This window comes from Rhyacophila brunnea, unplaced genomic scaffold (genome assembly GCF_057557595.1).
Source record: "Rhyacophila brunnea isolate RB1 unplaced genomic scaffold, BYU_Rbru_1.0 scaffold_13, whole genome shotgun sequence".
Classification (NCBI taxonomy): domain Eukaryota; kingdom Metazoa; phylum Arthropoda; class Insecta; order Trichoptera; family Rhyacophilidae; genus Rhyacophila; species Rhyacophila brunnea.
In genome coordinates, this window is record NW_028232785.1 from 36,572,772 (window position 1) to 36,592,245 (window position 19,474).

The 19,474-nt window shown below is 34.5% G+C and overlaps 1 protein-coding gene across 1 annotated transcript; it reads right to left on the minus strand.

Moving 5' to 3' along the window:
- Positions 1–7,889: 7,889 nt before the first annotated feature.
- Positions 7,890–19,388, minus strand: LOC147077422 (uncharacterized). The gene is made up of 3 exons (XM_085940829.1): positions 19,176–19,388; positions 18,718–18,876; positions 7,890–7,988 (listed from the first exon to the last, which is right to left on the minus strand). Exons 1-3 carry the CDS (start codon positions 19,320–19,322, stop codon positions 7,959–7,961), a joined length of 336 nt encoding a protein of 111 aa, XP_085796955.1. The 5' UTR covers positions 19,323–19,388; the 3' UTR covers positions 7,890–7,958.
- Positions 19,389–19,474: the final 86 nt, after the last annotated feature.

Here is a 19,474-nt window from a genome sequence, read left to right on the forward strand (position 1 = left end):
AGGGTCGCTATGGAACTGGGTTCTTAATCAGCTCTGATATCCGCAAAGCAGTACTAGGATTTGAGCCAATTAGTGAGAGATTATGTAAACTTAAACTGAAAGGTACACTTTTCAATATTACGTTCATCAACGTTTATGCCCCAACTGATGATGCGACCGAGGAAATTAAGGATAGATTCTATGAAGATCTGCAGAGAGCCTGCGAAAAAGTCTTCCCACATGATGCTCTAATTATCTTGGGAGACTTCAATGCAAAAGTTGGAAAAGATGAAGCATTTAAATAAGTAGCTGGGCAGCACAGTTTGCATCAAACGACAATCGATAATGGTGAACGTCTATGCTTTTTAGCGGCTGCAAATAATTTATTAATTAGTAGTACATGGTTTAAACTTAAAAATATCCACAAAGGAACCTGGAAAATACCTGGAAGTAATACATGCAACCAAATAGAATGATCACATTCTTATATCAAAAAGAAGAGCGACAACAGTGGAGGATGTGCGCGTCTGCAGAGAAGTCAATTGCGATTCTGATCACTTCCTGGTGAGAGCAAAATTAAAACAAAAAATCTCCTTAATACTGAAAAAAGAAGGCCAGAGAAGAACTAAATGGAGAGCTGAAAAATTGAGGGATGAAGAAATTTTGGATAAATACCAGGAATATATAGAAACAAACTTAAAAATGACTTTAATAACCGATGATGTGAATGTGGACTGGGAAAATACAAAAAACTGTGTTATCACGAGTGCCACGGAAATTCTGGGGGAAAACAAAGCAAAAATAGATGCAGGATGGTTTGATGATGATTGCAGGCAAGCACTGTTTGAAAAAAAATGAAGCAAGGAAGAAATGCCTACAAAGGGAAACTCGCCAAAATTACGAAACTTATAAAGAAAACAGAAAAACTGCAACAAAGCTCTGCCGAGAGAAAAAGCGATTGATGCTCATGAGAATACTTCAAGACATGGAATGTCAAAGAAGAAACAATGATCTCAGAAAATTTTACAAGACTAAATCCTATCAACCCTGATTAAACTCCTGTAAGGATAGTGAAGGACAAATGCTGATCAAAAAGAAGGACATTATGGAAAGATGGAAAGGCTATTTCACAACACTTTTAAATCAGGCTTATAATAATGGTCATGAGGAAACGGAAGAAGTATTGTACCACACTGCTGAGGAATTTATTGATGAGCCTACTCTGCCTGAAGTAAGAAGAGCATTAAGAACGTTGAAAAACAATAAAGCACCTGGAACCGACAGGATAACAGCCGAGCTGATAAAGACTGGTGGCCCTACACTGGAAGCAAATATCCACAAGATAATTCTCAATATTTGGGAAAAAGAAATTCTACCTGAGGAATGGAAGATGGGTATAATAATCGTGCCTATTCTGAAAAAGGGAGACAAAACAATCTGCGATAACTACAGAGGGATCACAATTCTAAACACAGCTTATAAAGTTTTCTCATCTGTACTGTATAGCAGGTTAATGATCTATGGTGAGGAAATCCTGGGAGAATACCAATGCGGCTTCCGACCAAATAGATCCACCATAGATCACATCCATCTCATGAGGCAAACTATGGAGAAAGCGCACGAATACAACCTGACACTCCACCACCTGCTTATTGATTTTAAACAAGCTTTCGCCAGTGTGAATAGGGATAAGATGCTGCAAAGCCTAAAAATACTGGGAATTCCCTTAAAACTAGTAAGGCTTATAAAGACCACACTGACGGATACTAATTACAAGCAGATCCAAACAGAGGATGATCGACCATGGTGGCACTATGAAAATAAAAGCAGAAAACGCTGGGCTGGAAATAAGCCAGTCAAAAACTAAGTATATGGTCAGCACACGCGATCAGGTACCGCTGCAGAATATAGTCATAGGACAGCATGCATATGAAGGGGTGGACAAGTTCACGTATCTCGGATCCAGCCTAAATACCCAAAATAAGACAGCAGAGGAGATAAAAATCCGCCTTATCTCCGGGAATAAATGCTGGCATGCCTGCAAGCGACTGGTGGGGTCGAAAATTCTAGGCCGAAGAAGTAAACTTCTAATTTATAAAACGATTATAAGGCCAGTGGTCACTTATGGCTGTGAGACTTGGTGCTTGACTCAAAACGAAGAAAACAAATTAGCTGTCTTCGAGCGAAATACTCCGCAAAATCTTTGGACCCACGTTGGAAAATGGGAACTACAGAATTAAAATGAACCACGAGTTGGAAGAGCTGATTGAACAGCAAACAATCATAAGACACTGTAAGTTCCAAAGACTACGATGGGCGGGGCATGTGGAGAGAATGCCTGAAGTTAGAGCGCCAAGGATCATGACGAAGTGGCTACCCCAACGGAAGAGACCCAGAGGCCGTCCAAGAAAGAGATGGGCTGACGCCGTAGAAATTGACTGGCTTCATATAGGAAGATCCGGTAACTGGAGAAGTGTGGCGAGAGACCGGAGTGAGTGGAGAGCGGTTGTGGAGGAGGCCAAATCCCACCCCGGGATGTAGCACCGTGGAAGAAGAAGAAGATACCATGTTACATATTTATGCCATCATTTTAATAAAAAAAATATTGGTGTTAGATTTTACAAATCCATAGGTACGACCAGGAGGAAAACTAATGACTTATATTCGAGCACTGCAATATAATGGATCTAATAAATGGAAATATTAATTTAAACTGCGTTTTGGTGAAGAATAGCAAGAGCTCCCTCCAATCTCTTTGTCCCTGTACGAATAAATTAAAGTACTATTATGCAACCAAAATTCTTTGCAGCCTTCCTCAACTATATCAAGAAAGGCATGAAATAAAATAACTAAGAATACCTTCAGTTCTTGAAAACAAGTATGGTGGCTGATTATCACTAATTTTATAATAATCTGTCATTTGAAAGCTAACTCGAAAATTAAAATGAATTAAATATTATTTTGTTCATTTATGTGATGCTTATTACCCCTATTTATGCGATTTTATTGAATTTTCCAACATAATGCCGGGTCCACACCGGCAACAAGTCGCGCGACAACTCGTTAAATTTTACGATAAGCATGATAATTATCATAAAATTTCTTAAGCAATTATGATAATTATCGTAAAATTTAACGAGTTGTCGCGCGACTTGTTGCCGGTGTGGCCGCACTTTAATGTAGACAAGCAATAGATACTGTAAAACTTGGTGCTGTTTATTTTAATTCAAACATTGTAACTCCCAGCTCAAATCTCAAAAAAACAAAAGCAAACCATGTAACTCCTCTATATTCTATGTTAATAAATATTTTGTAAAAATTACCAGATTTACTCATTTATAACATTAAAATACTAAAAGTGTTCAAATTTCCTAAACCAGTCCGTTTTATTTTAAAACAGTTTTTTCTTCCTTCTGTGAAGTTGGTTAATACGGAGTCACAAGTTCCGCGCATTTAGTTGACGAAATGTCATTCCAATATTATCTTTTGAAGAAAATATCGTTGCATAAAAATACATTGCATTTTTCAAAAATATGCATACCAACGTAATTATTGTATTATAACTTATTTATTTCTTATTACGGATCATAAGTTAAAAACAAAAGGTACCTAAGTATACTTATTATTTACTGCGTTTTTGCTTATGAAATTAACAAAATCATAAATAAAAAGACAAATTTTAAGTTTATTAATGATTTTTTTAAGATTTGACACTTTTGTGTATACAAAATATTAAGTTTTAAGTAATCTATTATAGACCGAAATATTTAGAGAGCATACACCGTTTTGGCTATTTTGCGAGACTCTGTTGACTGGATCTTCCAAACGGATGCGATTGTTTTTGTTCGGGATATTTTGACGGGGTACTTACTGAAAATGGAAAAATGGGAATTTTTCGCGTAATTTACATGGAAAAACAATACAAAATACATCAAAAATCATGTAATTAAATTACTCAAAGGTGTGCATTTAAAAAGTGTGGAAAAAAAATGTTTGATGTTAAAACTTGACAGCCATTCAAAATCAAATTTATAGCTTAATGTAAAAGATAAAAAATTGAAAAATCATGTTAAAAGTTTTAAAAAATATATGTAATCGTATGCACTTAACAAAACAATTTTAAGGTAAATTTAATGGTTCAAGTATCAAGTCACTAAATTTAAAAAAATAATATCTCTCAAGATATAATCTCGAAATCCAAAAAAGCACGTGCACAAACGTAAGCCAATAATAGACAAATTGATGACCTAATAAAAAGTTAAAAAAGTTTGTTGGGTGGTTCGACTTAACGTTCATCAAATATTTCATATCAAATATCTCACGCACTATATGAGAAAAAAATTAAAAAAGTATGCAGAATTGCGCATTATCTATGCGACAAGTTATTTCATTAAAAAAAATATTTTTAAACCCACGCATTCAGGTTTTGCATACAAACTTAAAAATCAAATAGCGCGCTGAATACAGATGAAAAGGCAAAAAAGAATCGTGCACTAACGTTCACTACCAAGGCACTAGTGTTTACAATTTAAATTTTGAAAAAAATCCAAGTTTAGTGACACAAGTATCCAGCATTTAGCTGGGTCACCCAAATTGAAATCTGAATAACCCCCTTAATGTGCGTGCACAAACGAAAGAAACGCGTGCACAAACGTGCACTAACGATGCACAAACGAATGCACACAAAAAAAGTTGAAATTTCAACATTGGGTGACCCAACGTTTAGCTGGAACACCCAATTTGAAATTGGAATTTTTCGGTTATTATAGGTGCACAAACGAAAAAAAATCGTGCACAAACGTGCACTAACGATGCACAAACAAACGCACCCAAAAAAATTTGGAGTTTTAACATTGGGTGATCCAGGTAAATGGACCTATCCATTTGAATTATTTTTTCTTACCCTGAATCCTAATAAAGTTTTTATTGCGGGAACTTTTTATAATGAAAATACGTTTATCATAAATTGGTTGTAAGCTTGTGTTGATATAAAAAAATACTCAGTGGGGTGTTTTTATGTCCAAGTATGGCCCATTTGCAGCAAAGTGTACCTAATTTCACAGAAATAGAACTTTCTCTCACAAAACGAGTACACACTGACATTTCGAGGACTTAGTGTCAAACAACACTATCTACAAAAGTGCAACTTTACAGGAGAGCCAAAAATCGTTATTTTAGATTCTTGTAACACAACAAGGGAAATGTTTATTTAAAACCTAATGTTAATATTTTATAATTTATTGTGTATTGTACATTTATCTTGCTTATGATGATGTTAATTTATAGGGATAGTTTTAAAAAAATATGAAAACAAGGGTAACTTATGTAGTTAGCGTTAAACTTTACTGACGATTTAATAAGAAATTAGAAAAGATTGACATAACGTTGTTTGACTATCATGTAGCCATAAATGTAAAATAACGTTATCTCATAAAAAAACACTTTTTTTTAGATAACGTTGTCTGACTTTAAACACTCGATTTGTGTGCTACCTCTGGGAGGAGTCCAATCTCTTTGGAGTCATTGCAGTAAAATTTCATGAAGCAGACCTTTTGAAAAATGTGGTTTTACAGTGTGAAGCAGTCACGGCGGTTTCTATAATTTTAGGTATTAAGAACTTGCAAGTGTCAACACACCATCTACAGCCATTTTACATTGAATGAGGTTGACCACTTGACTGTAGTGCTATTTACACCATTATAAATAAAACAGGCCAACGGACTTACAACGTCGACAGCTGGTTTAAATATTTTGCTGTATTTTTTTGACTTGCTTGAGGCACTTAGACCATAGTTGAAGTTATTGGCGTTAGTATGTAGAACACTTTTCTATAAAAATGTCAGTTTTTTTTGTTTTTTGTTCTTAGCGCCTTAAGGTATATTAATTTTAGATGAGTGTTGCCGCAATACGTATAATTATCTATGGCCGAAATATGTACTAAAAAGTATATTACGGACAATAATGTAGCATAACAAACAATTATTTATGAATAGGTAGGTACCTTAAATAATTTAATTGTTTATTATTATTGTTGGGCTTTGTCAAACGTGCTTCCCGGGTCTTCTCGGATGTGAGGTACCGTCAAATGGGGTTATTCCGCCCTCCAAGTGTAATTCTGCCTAGTAAAAAATATTTTGTTTGTATGGCCACTACTTATTTTTACACTAGGGTAGACAAAATATTTCTTTATAACCTTATTCTCAATTATTGTCAGTTAGTCATATTGTACATTTTAAACATCTATAGCTTTACATTAGTTAATATAAAACTTGATTTTTGTAAATGGTGTGTGCACAGTGACGTCCCTAGACAAAATGCCGCCCCTAGGCAGTGTCAAAATGCCGCCCCATTTTTTTTATCATCCTTTCATTACTCCAATATCTAAAAAATGTGTTGTATGAAGCATGGCCCCCTCATCCTGAAGCGGGCCCCATGTTAGGATCTTTGGCGCCCCCCCCCCTACCTATCGCTAAGGATAAAAGCAGTGTGACGCTCTACAGTAATGTTTTCCAAATGGTGTACGCGTTAAAATTGATGTGTATATTTAGTGTTTTTTTGTATATTTTAATACATACACTTGAATTATGGAGTTTTTGAGTATCGCTAGTCGCTACACAATTACAAATTGTATTGTGTAACCACATAATTTTAAATAATATCATTATTGAAGGAAAATAGCGCCGCAGGCGAATTTTTTGCTATTAGAGTAAATTTGTGATATGTGTTTATCTCACTTATCGAGCCCGGGCCCCAGGCTAGAGCCCTGTCAGCTTCCCCCTTGTGGAGGCCATGGTATGGATACATTACTAATAAAATATACACCTACCACTAAGCTGAAACATACAATTTAAGATATCAATAAATAAATAAGCGAATAAATAATTATAATATTAGTTAGACACTTACCCAAATGACCAGAGTCTGAGATGCATTGTTCGATGTTTGTATCATTTAGTAATACCTACGCAGATGTATTATTTTCACACGATTTTTTCTATGCTATTATTGTACCTACCTGTACATGTAAACAAAATAATTTTCCTCATTATTTTTTTAAGATAACCTAAATTTAATCATAAATACACTATTAATTAATAGTCTCAACATTCAATCGTTGATGATTGAAATAAACTACAAATCCACACTATTATCAGCAAAAAATATGTTTACAAAAAAAACGACTTAAAAGAAGGTATTGCACAGTATTGTATTCACAGCACGATACATATGATATAATCTAGGTAGATACCTACTAGTGTACATTTTTATTACAATTAGCTGGTACTTAACGTTAATACCTATTATATGCACGAATACTAATTGATTATGTCAAATGTCAATAAGGATTAATAATCATTATGAATATGTATCTATTTGCAATAGGTACATCCGGCAACTTTTAAATCTCGCGAGTGACTGCAAAAATATTTGCATAAATTAAAAAATACGGTATGTACTCGTACCTACCCATAAATCTCTACCATAAATTCTCCTTGTTTCGTTACCAACGTTGAAATATATAATATTATTTTCTTTTAATAACTATGGTGCGACATAATTATTGGCTTTTGCGCAGTATACCTACCACAGTTATGAAAGGAACTTTTTAATCTGAGTAAATGACATTATATTATTATGACTGATTTATTATTCGTTTGTGGTGTTTACATTTATAAAAATCTTCATAATGTGTCTAGGCGCCAAGTTTATTAGCATTTGTATTCGAAACTGAGCAGTCAAAAATAAAATAAAAAAATCACTAGCGGAGCGTGGCGACATCATACTAAAATCGCTGCGAGTACCTACTGGGTAATAATAATAAAAAACCATCCGGAACAAAACATCTCCAACGCTCTGGTAATAATAACTAAGTTTAGGTAGCTATTTCTATATAATACCAAATGATTCTCTTCGATTTGCCGCCCTTCGAGTATCTGCCGCCCCCAAGCGACGCTCAATCTGCCTACCCCCACGGGACGTCACTGTGTGTGCATATGCAGTTCCGTCAACTGTCGAAAAATCATCATTTATTTACCAGAAATACAAAACGTACGATATTGATATTTTTACCCTCCATTCCATTATATGTTAGCAATTAGAATGCATAGCTATATGTATATAAATTGAATTTTAAAGACTTAAAATACGCCAGGCGGACTTGTACCGAAGACCGACATGAAGTTTTATGGGTTATTCCGCCTGGGGTAGGGTTTTCAAAACACTTTTTAAAAGTATTATTTTTTATTGTCTATTATTTATTAGTAGTACGCCAAAATAGGTATTAAGTACAACACGATTATTATTATTTGTTCGTTAATGAACCAATTTGATAGAAGCATGATGAAATTGATATTAGCGTCTTATAAAATTATGTAAATAGTTCTAAAATATAAAAATACACATAAGCATAATAATTATACTATTTTGTCAATAGATGTAAGAGGCTTCCTTAAATCAGTTTTTGTATTCAGTTACAAAGATACTTTTGTTATACTTAATTATTGTTTCAAAAAAACAAAAATAAGCATAAAAAACCATAGTCTCATACATTATATTCCAACCTAATAAATATGCACGTTAATTTGTTAGAACATATAATATTATGAACATAGTTTATGTACAAAAAATAATTAATTATATTTTTTGCACAACCCTAAGTTCAATCTACAAAATGTATGCACGTATCAGTGAAACAATGATGATTCCGCCTAGAAAATTTTGACGATGGAAAAACATACAAAAAGAAGAATGTAGATTGGTTATGGTATGAACATGTTTGCAGCTCATGTTATGAGTATTATTCTACTACACTGTTGTTCCCTCGTAACTATCGTAACGATAATGACTTAGACGGACTTTTTCAACGATAGGCGGAATAACCCCCGAGTCAGAGTAATTTCGCCCATATATTTGTATCAGTAAAATCAATGTATTAGAATGTAGATAAATAATATTAGCTATTTTTAATAATTGCAGTTAAGTATATTTAACCATAAAAACCACATAACAATGGATACGTACTTTAAAAAAAACATAAAATACAAATTAACAACACGCCGTAGAAAACTAGGCGAAATAACCCCGTTTGACGGTATTATGTGTGCCAAACGAACTCGGCGCTTAATTTGCCCAAATCATAACATAATATATTCTATAAACTTAATATTATTCTTTCCTGTGATTGTTGGATACGTATGATTAGGTACCTAATTGAAACACAAAGTGAATCGTTGATTTTTTCTCAAATTGAAAGGTTCGTCTTTATGCGCTATGTACCTTTTCGTGAGTGGTGCATTTACCTTAATAAATTATAAAATAACTGGCACGCATTGAAAACATTAACAGTATGTACAATAATAAAATGAAAAAAATATGCCAACTAGGAAAATACAGATCTAAAACGAAACAGAAAGAAGGCATTCTATTATTTTGTTTGATTTTTTTCTCTGATTTTCTCGGAAAAAAATATTTTGTAGTTGTAATATGATTTTTATTGCATGATTTGTTTTTAAATTATGTAGGTATGTTCAATACAATAATATTGTAATGTATTCTATATTTTAAAATTTTACATTCTCAAATCTTGTGTCTTATTCGTTGAATAAAAGAAATTGTTTATTATCCCATATTCTTCGACACTCTTAAACGGTTGCCTGTTACTCCACACCCGTGAGTATTTCAAGTCCCATTAAGTCCATGTGTCCCGATTAGGCCTTATCGAATTATAAAGTTGGCTAGGTATTCCATCGGCTTTGATGGGTATAACATATTCTGAAGCTTGGCAGGTCATAATAACATTACAGATCGATCACTCCACGCAGAACCTAGGTTAAAACTCATTCGCTGCGTCCAACCAGTGACGTTCCATGGGGGTAGGCAGATTGAGCGTCGCTTGGGAAGGGCTGTTATTCGAAGGGTGGCAAATCGAGGAGAATCATTAGGTATATATAGAAATAGGTACCCAAACTTAGTAATAACGTAAATATCTTTGCATTAAAAAATCAGCTCATTGCTTGGGAATAAATTGTATTAATAAACATATAATAAGGTTTAACAGACTGTTATTTTTTGTCAGGTTCGCGATGTCTAGTTTACTTCCGTTGTCGTTGGACGTCACGTCCTTGATGACCAGCAATGACACGCGCAGATTCGCGAACTATATTTGAATTATAGGTAGGTACGTGCTTACTTGATTGATTAATCCAAATATTTTTGCCGGTCACTCGCGAGTTTTAAAAGTTGTCAAGAGTTTTAAAACCGTAAACTCGCAATACTGTCTATTGAAGTCGAGATTGCATTTAAATTAGATTTGGTGGTATATAATATTTTGTTAGTAATGTATCCATACAACACATTTCTTAGATAGGAGTCATGAAAGGATGATAAAAAATACTGTATAAAAAAATGGGGCGGCATTTTGTTTAGGGACGTCACTGCGTCCAATGCAACTGGTGCGTTTCCCATCAGGTGGCTATTAGATAATATAATAAGCATGTTATTTAAATGTGGTAAGTGAATTCTCGTGATATTTACGTTGATTATTACGTTGAGTACCGCGCACGCGAATTCTCGTTTTGGCGCGTTTTTAAATAAATATGTTTACAGTGACATCTATGTATTTTCTACGAAAGCTTTTGACAAATACCTGTAAGATTATAAAATTCAGTACCGACTGGTATAGATAAATCATCGATATCTATTTACCTTCTGTGATATTATTAAACACAAGTCACAATTTTATTTTTGTGAGACGCCATATTTGATCATTACGTCGTGTGACTTTACGGAGTTGTATACTGATTTTGAGGACGAAAATTACAGAAATAAGCAAAAAAGGGATTCAATAAGGAAAGAGAAATAATTTATCTATGATATTTTAAATGTTTATTGATGGTTTATGGTAAGTTAGGGTAGTTAGGTACAGTGACGTCCCTAGATAAAATGCCGCCCCTAGGCAGAGCCAAAATGTCGCCCCATTTTTTTATACAGTATTTTTATCATCTTTTCATGACTCTAATATCTAAAATATGTGTATTCGCAAATATCCACGTGTCGGTTACGGTCACCAAGGATGCCGAATAGCAACGGAAGTAAATTAGATATTGTGAACCCGATAAAAAAGTTACAGTCCCGTTAAACCTTTTATGCTAATTAATACATTTTGTTTCCAACCAATGAGCTGAAATTTTGAATGGAAAGATAATCTCATTGTTAGTAAGTTTAGGTAGTTATGTCTATATATAAGTACCAAATGATTCTCCTTGATTTGCCGCCCTTCGAGTGACTGCCGCCCCCAAGCGACGCTCAATCTGCTTACCCCCACGGGACGTCACTGGTTAGGTAGGTGAGTTAGGGTAAGTGCATCTACGTGGGGAAGAGCATATAGATTAAATAACTTTTTACTGCAATGAATGTAATTACTGCCGTCGATAGGAATTTATTACACATCCATAAATGTATGCCAACACCCAAAGATGGCAGCATAATAATGTTTGATGTATCCACTATGACAACTAAGAGTTTGACATTCTTGTTTGATGTCAAAAAACAAGGGACGTGTTTTTTTCAATCTATCTGTATGTCAACAATATTTCGTGCTAAGAAGGAGATATTTAGTGTGTACCTTTGTTTTGAATTGTGATTTGTGTTCCGACTGTAAGATTTATGATTAATGCAAATGATTATGTTTTTTTGAACTAGATACACTCACCCCACCAAAGATATAGCATGGGGTAAGAGCGTCAGATGCTCTTACCCCATATACTCTATTTTTTGTATGGACAAGTTTTTGGCTAGTGATGTTCCTTGCAATAAAAAATGTATTGAATTTGTAATTTATGGTAGGTACCTAAACATTTTTTAATACAACCTCTAGATTCACACAGTACAGTACTTAAAATATAAGGCCGCAGATTAAATACCTACCGCGCTGTGCATATTACATATCGACATGACCAAATACTTCATGGAATAACACACCAAATCTAAAATGTTAATTTTTCAGTAGAGCGAAAAAACTTCTTTTCTTACAGAAATAGGAGCATCTTTGACTGTATTATTGATTTATGAGGTCATACGTCACACTTGACTGACAACTTAATAGAAGAAGCAAGAAAAAATAATGTCACAATTTTAAAATTTCCTCCTGAAAGATGCTTGCGATGAATCATTGGTGAAATGGCAAAGACTTCACGTAGGCTCAAAACTGTCCAAAAATGAATTTTCAATATAATCGCAGAAACTAGAAAAAATTTGACTACCAAATAATAAAAAACGGATTTAAAAAAGGAGGATTCAGCCATTTCATCGAAATGTTATAGGCTAAGACAAGTTTGACCCCATGATTGACAGGAAAAATATTATGAGGACTGTATTGATCAGGGATCATTTGCAATGACACAATCTTTGGATGAATTAATACATCAAAAATCAACAGATTCTTCAATATTTGGCGAGTAAAATAACACATTTATTCAAGCACCTTCTACTTCTAATGAATGAATGACACCAGTGAAATCTACTAAGCGAATAAAAATTTTGTATTGTCAAATAATTAAACCGCCAGTAGGAACTACTGATATAAAAAAACGGTTTTTTGCGGATGAAAAGGGAGGATCCTATAAAATTTAAAAAATCAAGCAGCAGAAGTAATAATTACCTATGACGATTTTTTGACCCGTCTAAAAACATCCGTTAAGGTGATTCATCAGTAAAACAGCAAATAATTTTCAACTATAGGCGCGACGAAATTTTGGAATCGCTGCCATTCGGAGAGATAACGTCGAGCTGGAAACACGTCAATTTGTTTCGTGATGGCGACGGGGGTATTAATTCATAAATCGTGTTAAACAGAATTAATTTTTCAGGATCACTTAAAAAGGCACACTGATTACTAAAATTGATATAACTCGTGTATTATTCATTCAATTCAAATAAATAATTTAAATATTTATAGGTTTTAAATTTTTCTATTAAGTATTTACATTTTAAGTAAACTTTGTGTATCAGTGGAATGAAAATAACATGTCAAATATAGTTTTTTGGGTTTTTTTATACAAAATAACATAGATAAAAAGTCCATGATAAAAGTAAATAATAAAAGGAAGATATACTAAAACTGGAGCTAAATATAATACTCTTCAAGATATTTAGAAGATGAGGGCCATTTTACATTTTTTACTGTCTCAAACACCTCATACCTAGCGAACTGATCATTATTTTGACAAATTTAAATAAAAATAGATTTTATAAATCAAATATTTCTAAAAAAATATATTGGACTGTATATAACCAACATCATAAAATGATAGCTACATATTTTATTATTAAGTAATTTCAACTTTAAAAAAATTCAAAATATGATTATTTTTTTTTTGATTTTCATCATGTCCTGCATCCTGTAACACCGGCGACAAATTGGCGATGATAGGGCGCGATGGGTTAAGATGACTAAAAACGTTACCCATTTACTTTAAAAAGAAAACATGTGAATGAATATATTATTATTGTTACTAATAGAACAATAAATAGAACATTAAAGGACGCATTTTGGATTTATATGACAAATTATATTTCATTTGGCATGCGTCATTAGCACCCGCGAACCGCAATCCGCGCATCGCCTAGCCACGATCTTTTTAGACCGTGCCTCAACTGAGGTATAGCCTTAACCAAAAAACAGTTTAAGAAGATAGACAAAAATTCAAACAAAAAAAAAGTTTTTACAAAAAACTATTTTTAGAAATTAAAAAAAAAAACAGTTACAACCAGTGGACTCAGTGAACGAGAGTGAGTCTGAATGGAAATCCTCTTCCGAAGAGAACAATGTTGTCGATTTTTATAGGTAAAGGTCTTATATTCGAAGAAGATTATTAGAACAATTTGCTTGACGATTTTCAAATGGAGGAAGGGGTTGTAATGACTAATGAAATGTGGAATGCTGATATTCCATTAGATTCCACCAGTGAGTCAACTAAAAGAAATTTTACATTGTACCTACATCTCAAATTATTCAGCAAATAAAATATTTAAAAAATAACGAGTTATCTATTTTATTTTACCACAGTTACATTCCTAGTGCTACATATGCCGCACTTACCCAACTTTTTTGATTTTATTTAATATCTTCTGTTCCCTTAGGAAATTTACTACCATAAACAATCAAAATGTTGCACTTAAAATCTATTATTATCCTGAGGTTGATATATTTTTCGACTGGTAATAATTATGAGAAATAATTTAACTAGATGCTCTTACCCCAAATGCAATGGTAAGAGCGTGTACTCGCCTTGTTTCCTTAAAACGTTTTTATTATAATTGATCATGCAACATATAACTAATGAATATGGTAGTCGAAAAAGAGATTATTGGTGAACAGTCAACAACAATTTCGAAGAGATATTACAAACGATTAAAGTTCAACATCAGCTTAATGTGCCGATATATTAGTTTATAAACCTAGAGTATTGAAGTATTATGAATATTCCATAAAAGTATATGTGTTTGAATGAGTATTTAGTTATTCCACGTGTTTTTTGAACATTCAAAATTTGTTGACTAACTGCCGTATTCATATACATTTGAACTGCGTTCAACGTAGTAAGCCGTTTATCGGCCGATTAAGGAAACTATAAAAAATGCATACGTCACGAGATGCGCACAGGAATGCGCACCAAACTTAAAATGGCGGCGATCTGCGTGAGCTGTCAGTGTCACTTTAATACACAATGACTTCATCACAACAAACGTTTAGTAGGAGGCTTGAAACCTTCGTAGGTTTTATAAATTATTGCGAAAATGTGTGTGAAACAGAAAGGAGGAGACGCTTGCGACTGCAAAAAAGATACATCAGAGATTATCAATGTTTCCCTATCGGCACAGCTAACTAATAATTCCTTTTCATCTTGCGTGAAGTTAACTGCCCGTCGTCGTTGTGCCACAATAGGATTCATGATGATGCTAAAAAATGAAAATAAAAATGATGCTAAGCTTGCAAAAATGATCGAGATCGTGGTTCAATGGAGGTGTTTGTAAATATAATATTGACAATGATCCGTGAAGCTGTATTGCCATATTATGGAAATATTTACTGGGTATACTTTGATCATTTCGTGCATTATGAAGTAAAAAATAAATATGATTTTGTAACAAATAAATAATTTAAAGTTCATGATAATTATTTATTTATAATTATTAAATTTATATGGTACCGTTTGCACATTTTTACACCGATTCACAATTTCAAAATTTTAAATTAATTTTCGGGAAATTTAAATTTAAAATTAGGTAACATTATCCATGGCATGACGCGTATTACGTCGGCGACGTGACGTCACTATCCGTCAGATACATTTAGGTTTATGCATGCAAATTTGCAGTAAATAGCTTGAATGCAGTTTGCTGTTATATGCATACGCCTGTAAAATGGCGAATTCTTTGTTGTTTACAACTGTTCTAAACCGATTGATTTGCTTCCGATATCTGATACGTCACAAAGTAAAAATATATTCACCAAATAATTATAATTTATCTATGATATTTCATATGTTATTGGTGGTTATTTAAATTCATTTTACATGGTTTTCCATTCCCGTCAGATAACTGTCAAAATAGGTATCCGATTGCAATGTTTGAAAGTTCTCATTATTTGCCAATTACATCATTATGTGCCAATATATATTATTTTATATGCCTAGAATATTGAACTATTGTAACTATTTGATACAATTATGTAAGTACAAACAAATAAGTATTTACTTATTCTCACGTATTTTTCCAACATCTAAAATATGTTTACGAATGACGATTTGTTTTTTGTTTACAGCTGTCAGAAACCAACGATTTTCCTCCAATATTATTAATAATTAATAATCGAACGTTTTGACAATGTCACGTGTTCCCCGAGAATTAAAATCTGTTTACTAAAGTGGAATATTGTTTTGATTCCAGCCTGTTTTCACGCTGAAATGGAGGTCTTTGGAACAGTAGGATTGCGCATTCGTATGGACTCAGGAGTCGACACGCTCGTGGACCCACTTTCTGGTCCATCTCGGTCAGAAAACGGAGGTTAAGCGAGTGAATGGCATGTTAGCAGAAGTAGGTGAGGTCGTTCTAGTGGTGACGTCGTCCCTAAGGCAGGCGAGGAGGACATGCAAGGCGTAGTGCTCGTGTGACTGAATCGTGGTCAACAGCAGAATATACTCCAGCACCTGGGCAGTTTATAACAGTGTCAGATTGGCCGAGCAGTTGCTGGTGAAAAATATTAGAGTTAATGGGACTATTCGCAAAATAGAGGTCTTCAACTTGAGTTAAGTCTATGAACGGGAGGGCGAGTCGGTTATAAAGGGTGTTTTTTTTAGAGGTATAGAACTTTGAAATGGAATAAAACAAAGATGACTTTTTATATTGACATGAAATTTACTTTATTCGAAAGATGCTCTTCTGAAATTATAATTTAAATAAGACTTCTGGCATATGACCGCCATGGCTGGCTCGGACGTAGTCTAATCTGGAGGTCCAATTTTCGATGACTTTTTCCAACATTTGTGGCCGTATATCGGCAATCACGCGGCGAATGTTGTCCTACAAGTGGTCAATCGTTTCGGGCTTATCGGCGTAGACTAGCGACTTCACATATCTCCACAGAAAATAGTCAAGCGGCGTTAAATCGCACGATCTTGGAGGCCAATTCACGGGTCCGAAACGTGAAACTATGCGGTTACCAAACGTTTCCTTCAATAAATCAATTGTGGCACGAGCTGTGTAACATGTTGCGCCGTCGTGTTGAAACCACAGCTCCTGCACATCATGGTTGTTCAATTGATGAACGAAAAAGTCAGTAATCATGGCTCTATTGCGGTCACCATTGACTGTAACGTTCTGGCCAGCATCGTTTTTAAAGAAGTACGGACCAATCGACCAGACGAGTCGACTGATCACACGATATGGCTTAATAAAACATATAATCCGACACCCTGATAGCTTACCTGAGAATTAAGTTTCGATTTGAATTTCTCTGTTGTATTTGCTAGATCTTTAGTAGATCCGGAAATATATAAATATGTAAACGAATACATGTATATGTATCGTCACCCGAGCGAACTGGAAGTCCCGTCTAAACCCATGGATTGCGACCAATGCATTGGTAATAACCCTCTCCTCGACTGGGCGGACTAAAAAGGCGCATGCTGGTGTCTACATCGGTCCTTTAGGAGTGATGCTTGATTACAAGCCGAGATGACGTCTGCCTCCCTTTTCGGTTCCTGAGATTCGCGACTCACGTTCTAAATAGGTTGGATGTGGCGAGTCATAGCCCCGATCGTGTCACCCTCTAGAACGAACGCCTAGACCTTAGACACTCTGATTCTGGAGAAGTCTATTGACGAAATAACTTGTAGAATACTGAATAGAAATAATAGAAACCTGATTAAAGTAAACATTCCGAGGCTGGAATATATGAGTCATTATTGAACTAGAAATAATTAAAATAAATGTAAAACTAAACACTGTATACGATACTCATATACCCAACGGTTGGCCAAGTGGTGGGAACGGCGGCCTATTTGAGACCAAGGATTATATTCACGCCGAAATCCAGAGGGGTCGAATTGTCACCACCTCGGACTTCGGGTCTTATACCTGGAGTACCTTCTATGGGTGTAGAGTAGCCTGAACACGCCCTTGGCCTCGTAGTCAAATAAACTGCACCGAGCCGCACCCTTGATCACCAACAGGGACGTTTCTTTCCAGAAATAAGTCCCACGGCCCGTGTCTTTGAGACTGAGGACACGGTTCGTGGAAGACCAGGTGTGAATAAGTAAGAAAGCATGCGAGACGACGAATGAAATTGGGCTTCACCCCGTAAACAGTATAAAAAGTGACCAACTGTCGCTAACAATAATGTATGAAACATGTCAGTAGAATGTGTAGATAAAACGCCAATAAATTGCAATACCATGTATAAAGAATGAATGGGAAAAATAACTTGTATTGTGAATGAAAGAGAGGAATGTTAGGTAGTGCTAGGAGAAGAAAAAGAGTATTACGTCATAACTAAATCATAAGATATGTAAAATTAAGATCTATAAAAAAATCCGCAGTACGGACACTACGTTGTAATAACGCGTAAGTGTGCCGTACTAAATAAATGTAAACAATTTAAAAGCGTTGATTCCGAAATAGAAAATAATGTTAAAAGTCGGCCGGCAACATTGTCTTTGACCGTTGGAGATATGCAACGTCGCCCAAGAAAAAAAACCGTTAGGAAATAATTTCAAGATGGCGTTAGTATGACGAAAAGAGTAATACACGGGACACGCATTTTTGTCCTCGGTAACATAAATTATTAAAAAAAGATCGCGTGTCGATAGCATTTCGCGGCTATTGTATATTATAAGTAACCAGCTCGGGGATATAAATATTTTGGAATCCATTGCGATTATAAATTGTGTGTTACGAATAACCTATAATAATTCTTTAAAAAAAACATATTGTGTCCGTAAAACAAATTATAAAACTATGTAATAATTATATGACATCGACGTAAATATACCCTGCCGTTATAAAACTAATTCCGGTGCGTTATTTTACCCAGCCCAAATCCTAAAAAAAACCATACTAAGAATAAAAAGTGACAGTTTACCAGTTACTAACAAAAAATTGTGATACCAGGGTTCGAATTGAACTTTGTCTGAGCTAGACCGGAACATTGGATTTATCACTACGTACAATTGAACGTACCTGTTGTATTGGCCTGTAATCTGAATTAGAACAACCCGGTTGAGGGTATTCATCATCATATAATGGGTGTGTTATATCTTCAATTATCTGGCGCTTGACGACAGCTGGTTGATCATCTGTCTCAGATTTTATATTAGAGAGGTCCGCCATATTAAGGTACTGAAAGAAGCATTATTACATTTTGTAAACACGGTGAAAACAGTTTCGGGTCTCGTAATCACCATATAACATCGTATAATATTTATATTTAACAAGAATTAGTAGATAAACAAACCTAACCTATAATATCACAAATGTATCGTAGCTGTCAAATTGTATAAACATGTAATTTTTTTAAATAAAGTTTAAGGTCATCTTATGTTCCTACTGTTAAAAAGCCACAGTTTATAATATTAAACTAATCATTGTTATTCTCAATCTAAATTGATTGTAAAAGATTTCACTTTCTAAAAACTAACCTCGAAATTGCAACTTGAAACGTCCGCATTCTCTTGCGTTACATGAATGCGAGGGTCCGGGTTATTTGGATGGCTAGTCAGCGTGTTAAACAAAGGCTTGCCTTCTATATCGGAGTGTTCTCCATCACATTCTTGCTTTACATCCATGTTAAGTGTCAATATGGCAGGAACAACGTGACAGACAGGATACAATCAGGTTAATGTTCGAAAAGTGTTGCCACAATACTGAGAAGTGTTTACCGTAGAAACTAATATTAATTTATAATAGATACAAACACTAACTTGACTCAGTGATACAA

Coding starts and splice junctions, on each gene's coding strand:
- LOC147077422 (XM_085940829.1), bottom strand. CDS start 19,322: ATGGATGTAAAGCAAGAATGTGATGGAGAACACTCCGATATAGAAGGC. Junction 18,877..19,175: donor TTTCAAGTTGCAATTTCGAG/GTTAGTTTTTAG, acceptor TGCTTCTTTCAG/TACCTTAATATGGCGGACCT. Junction 7,989..18,717: donor ATTACAGGCCAATACAACAG/GTACGTTCAATT, acceptor ATTTTTCGACAG/TTGACGGAACTGCATATGCA.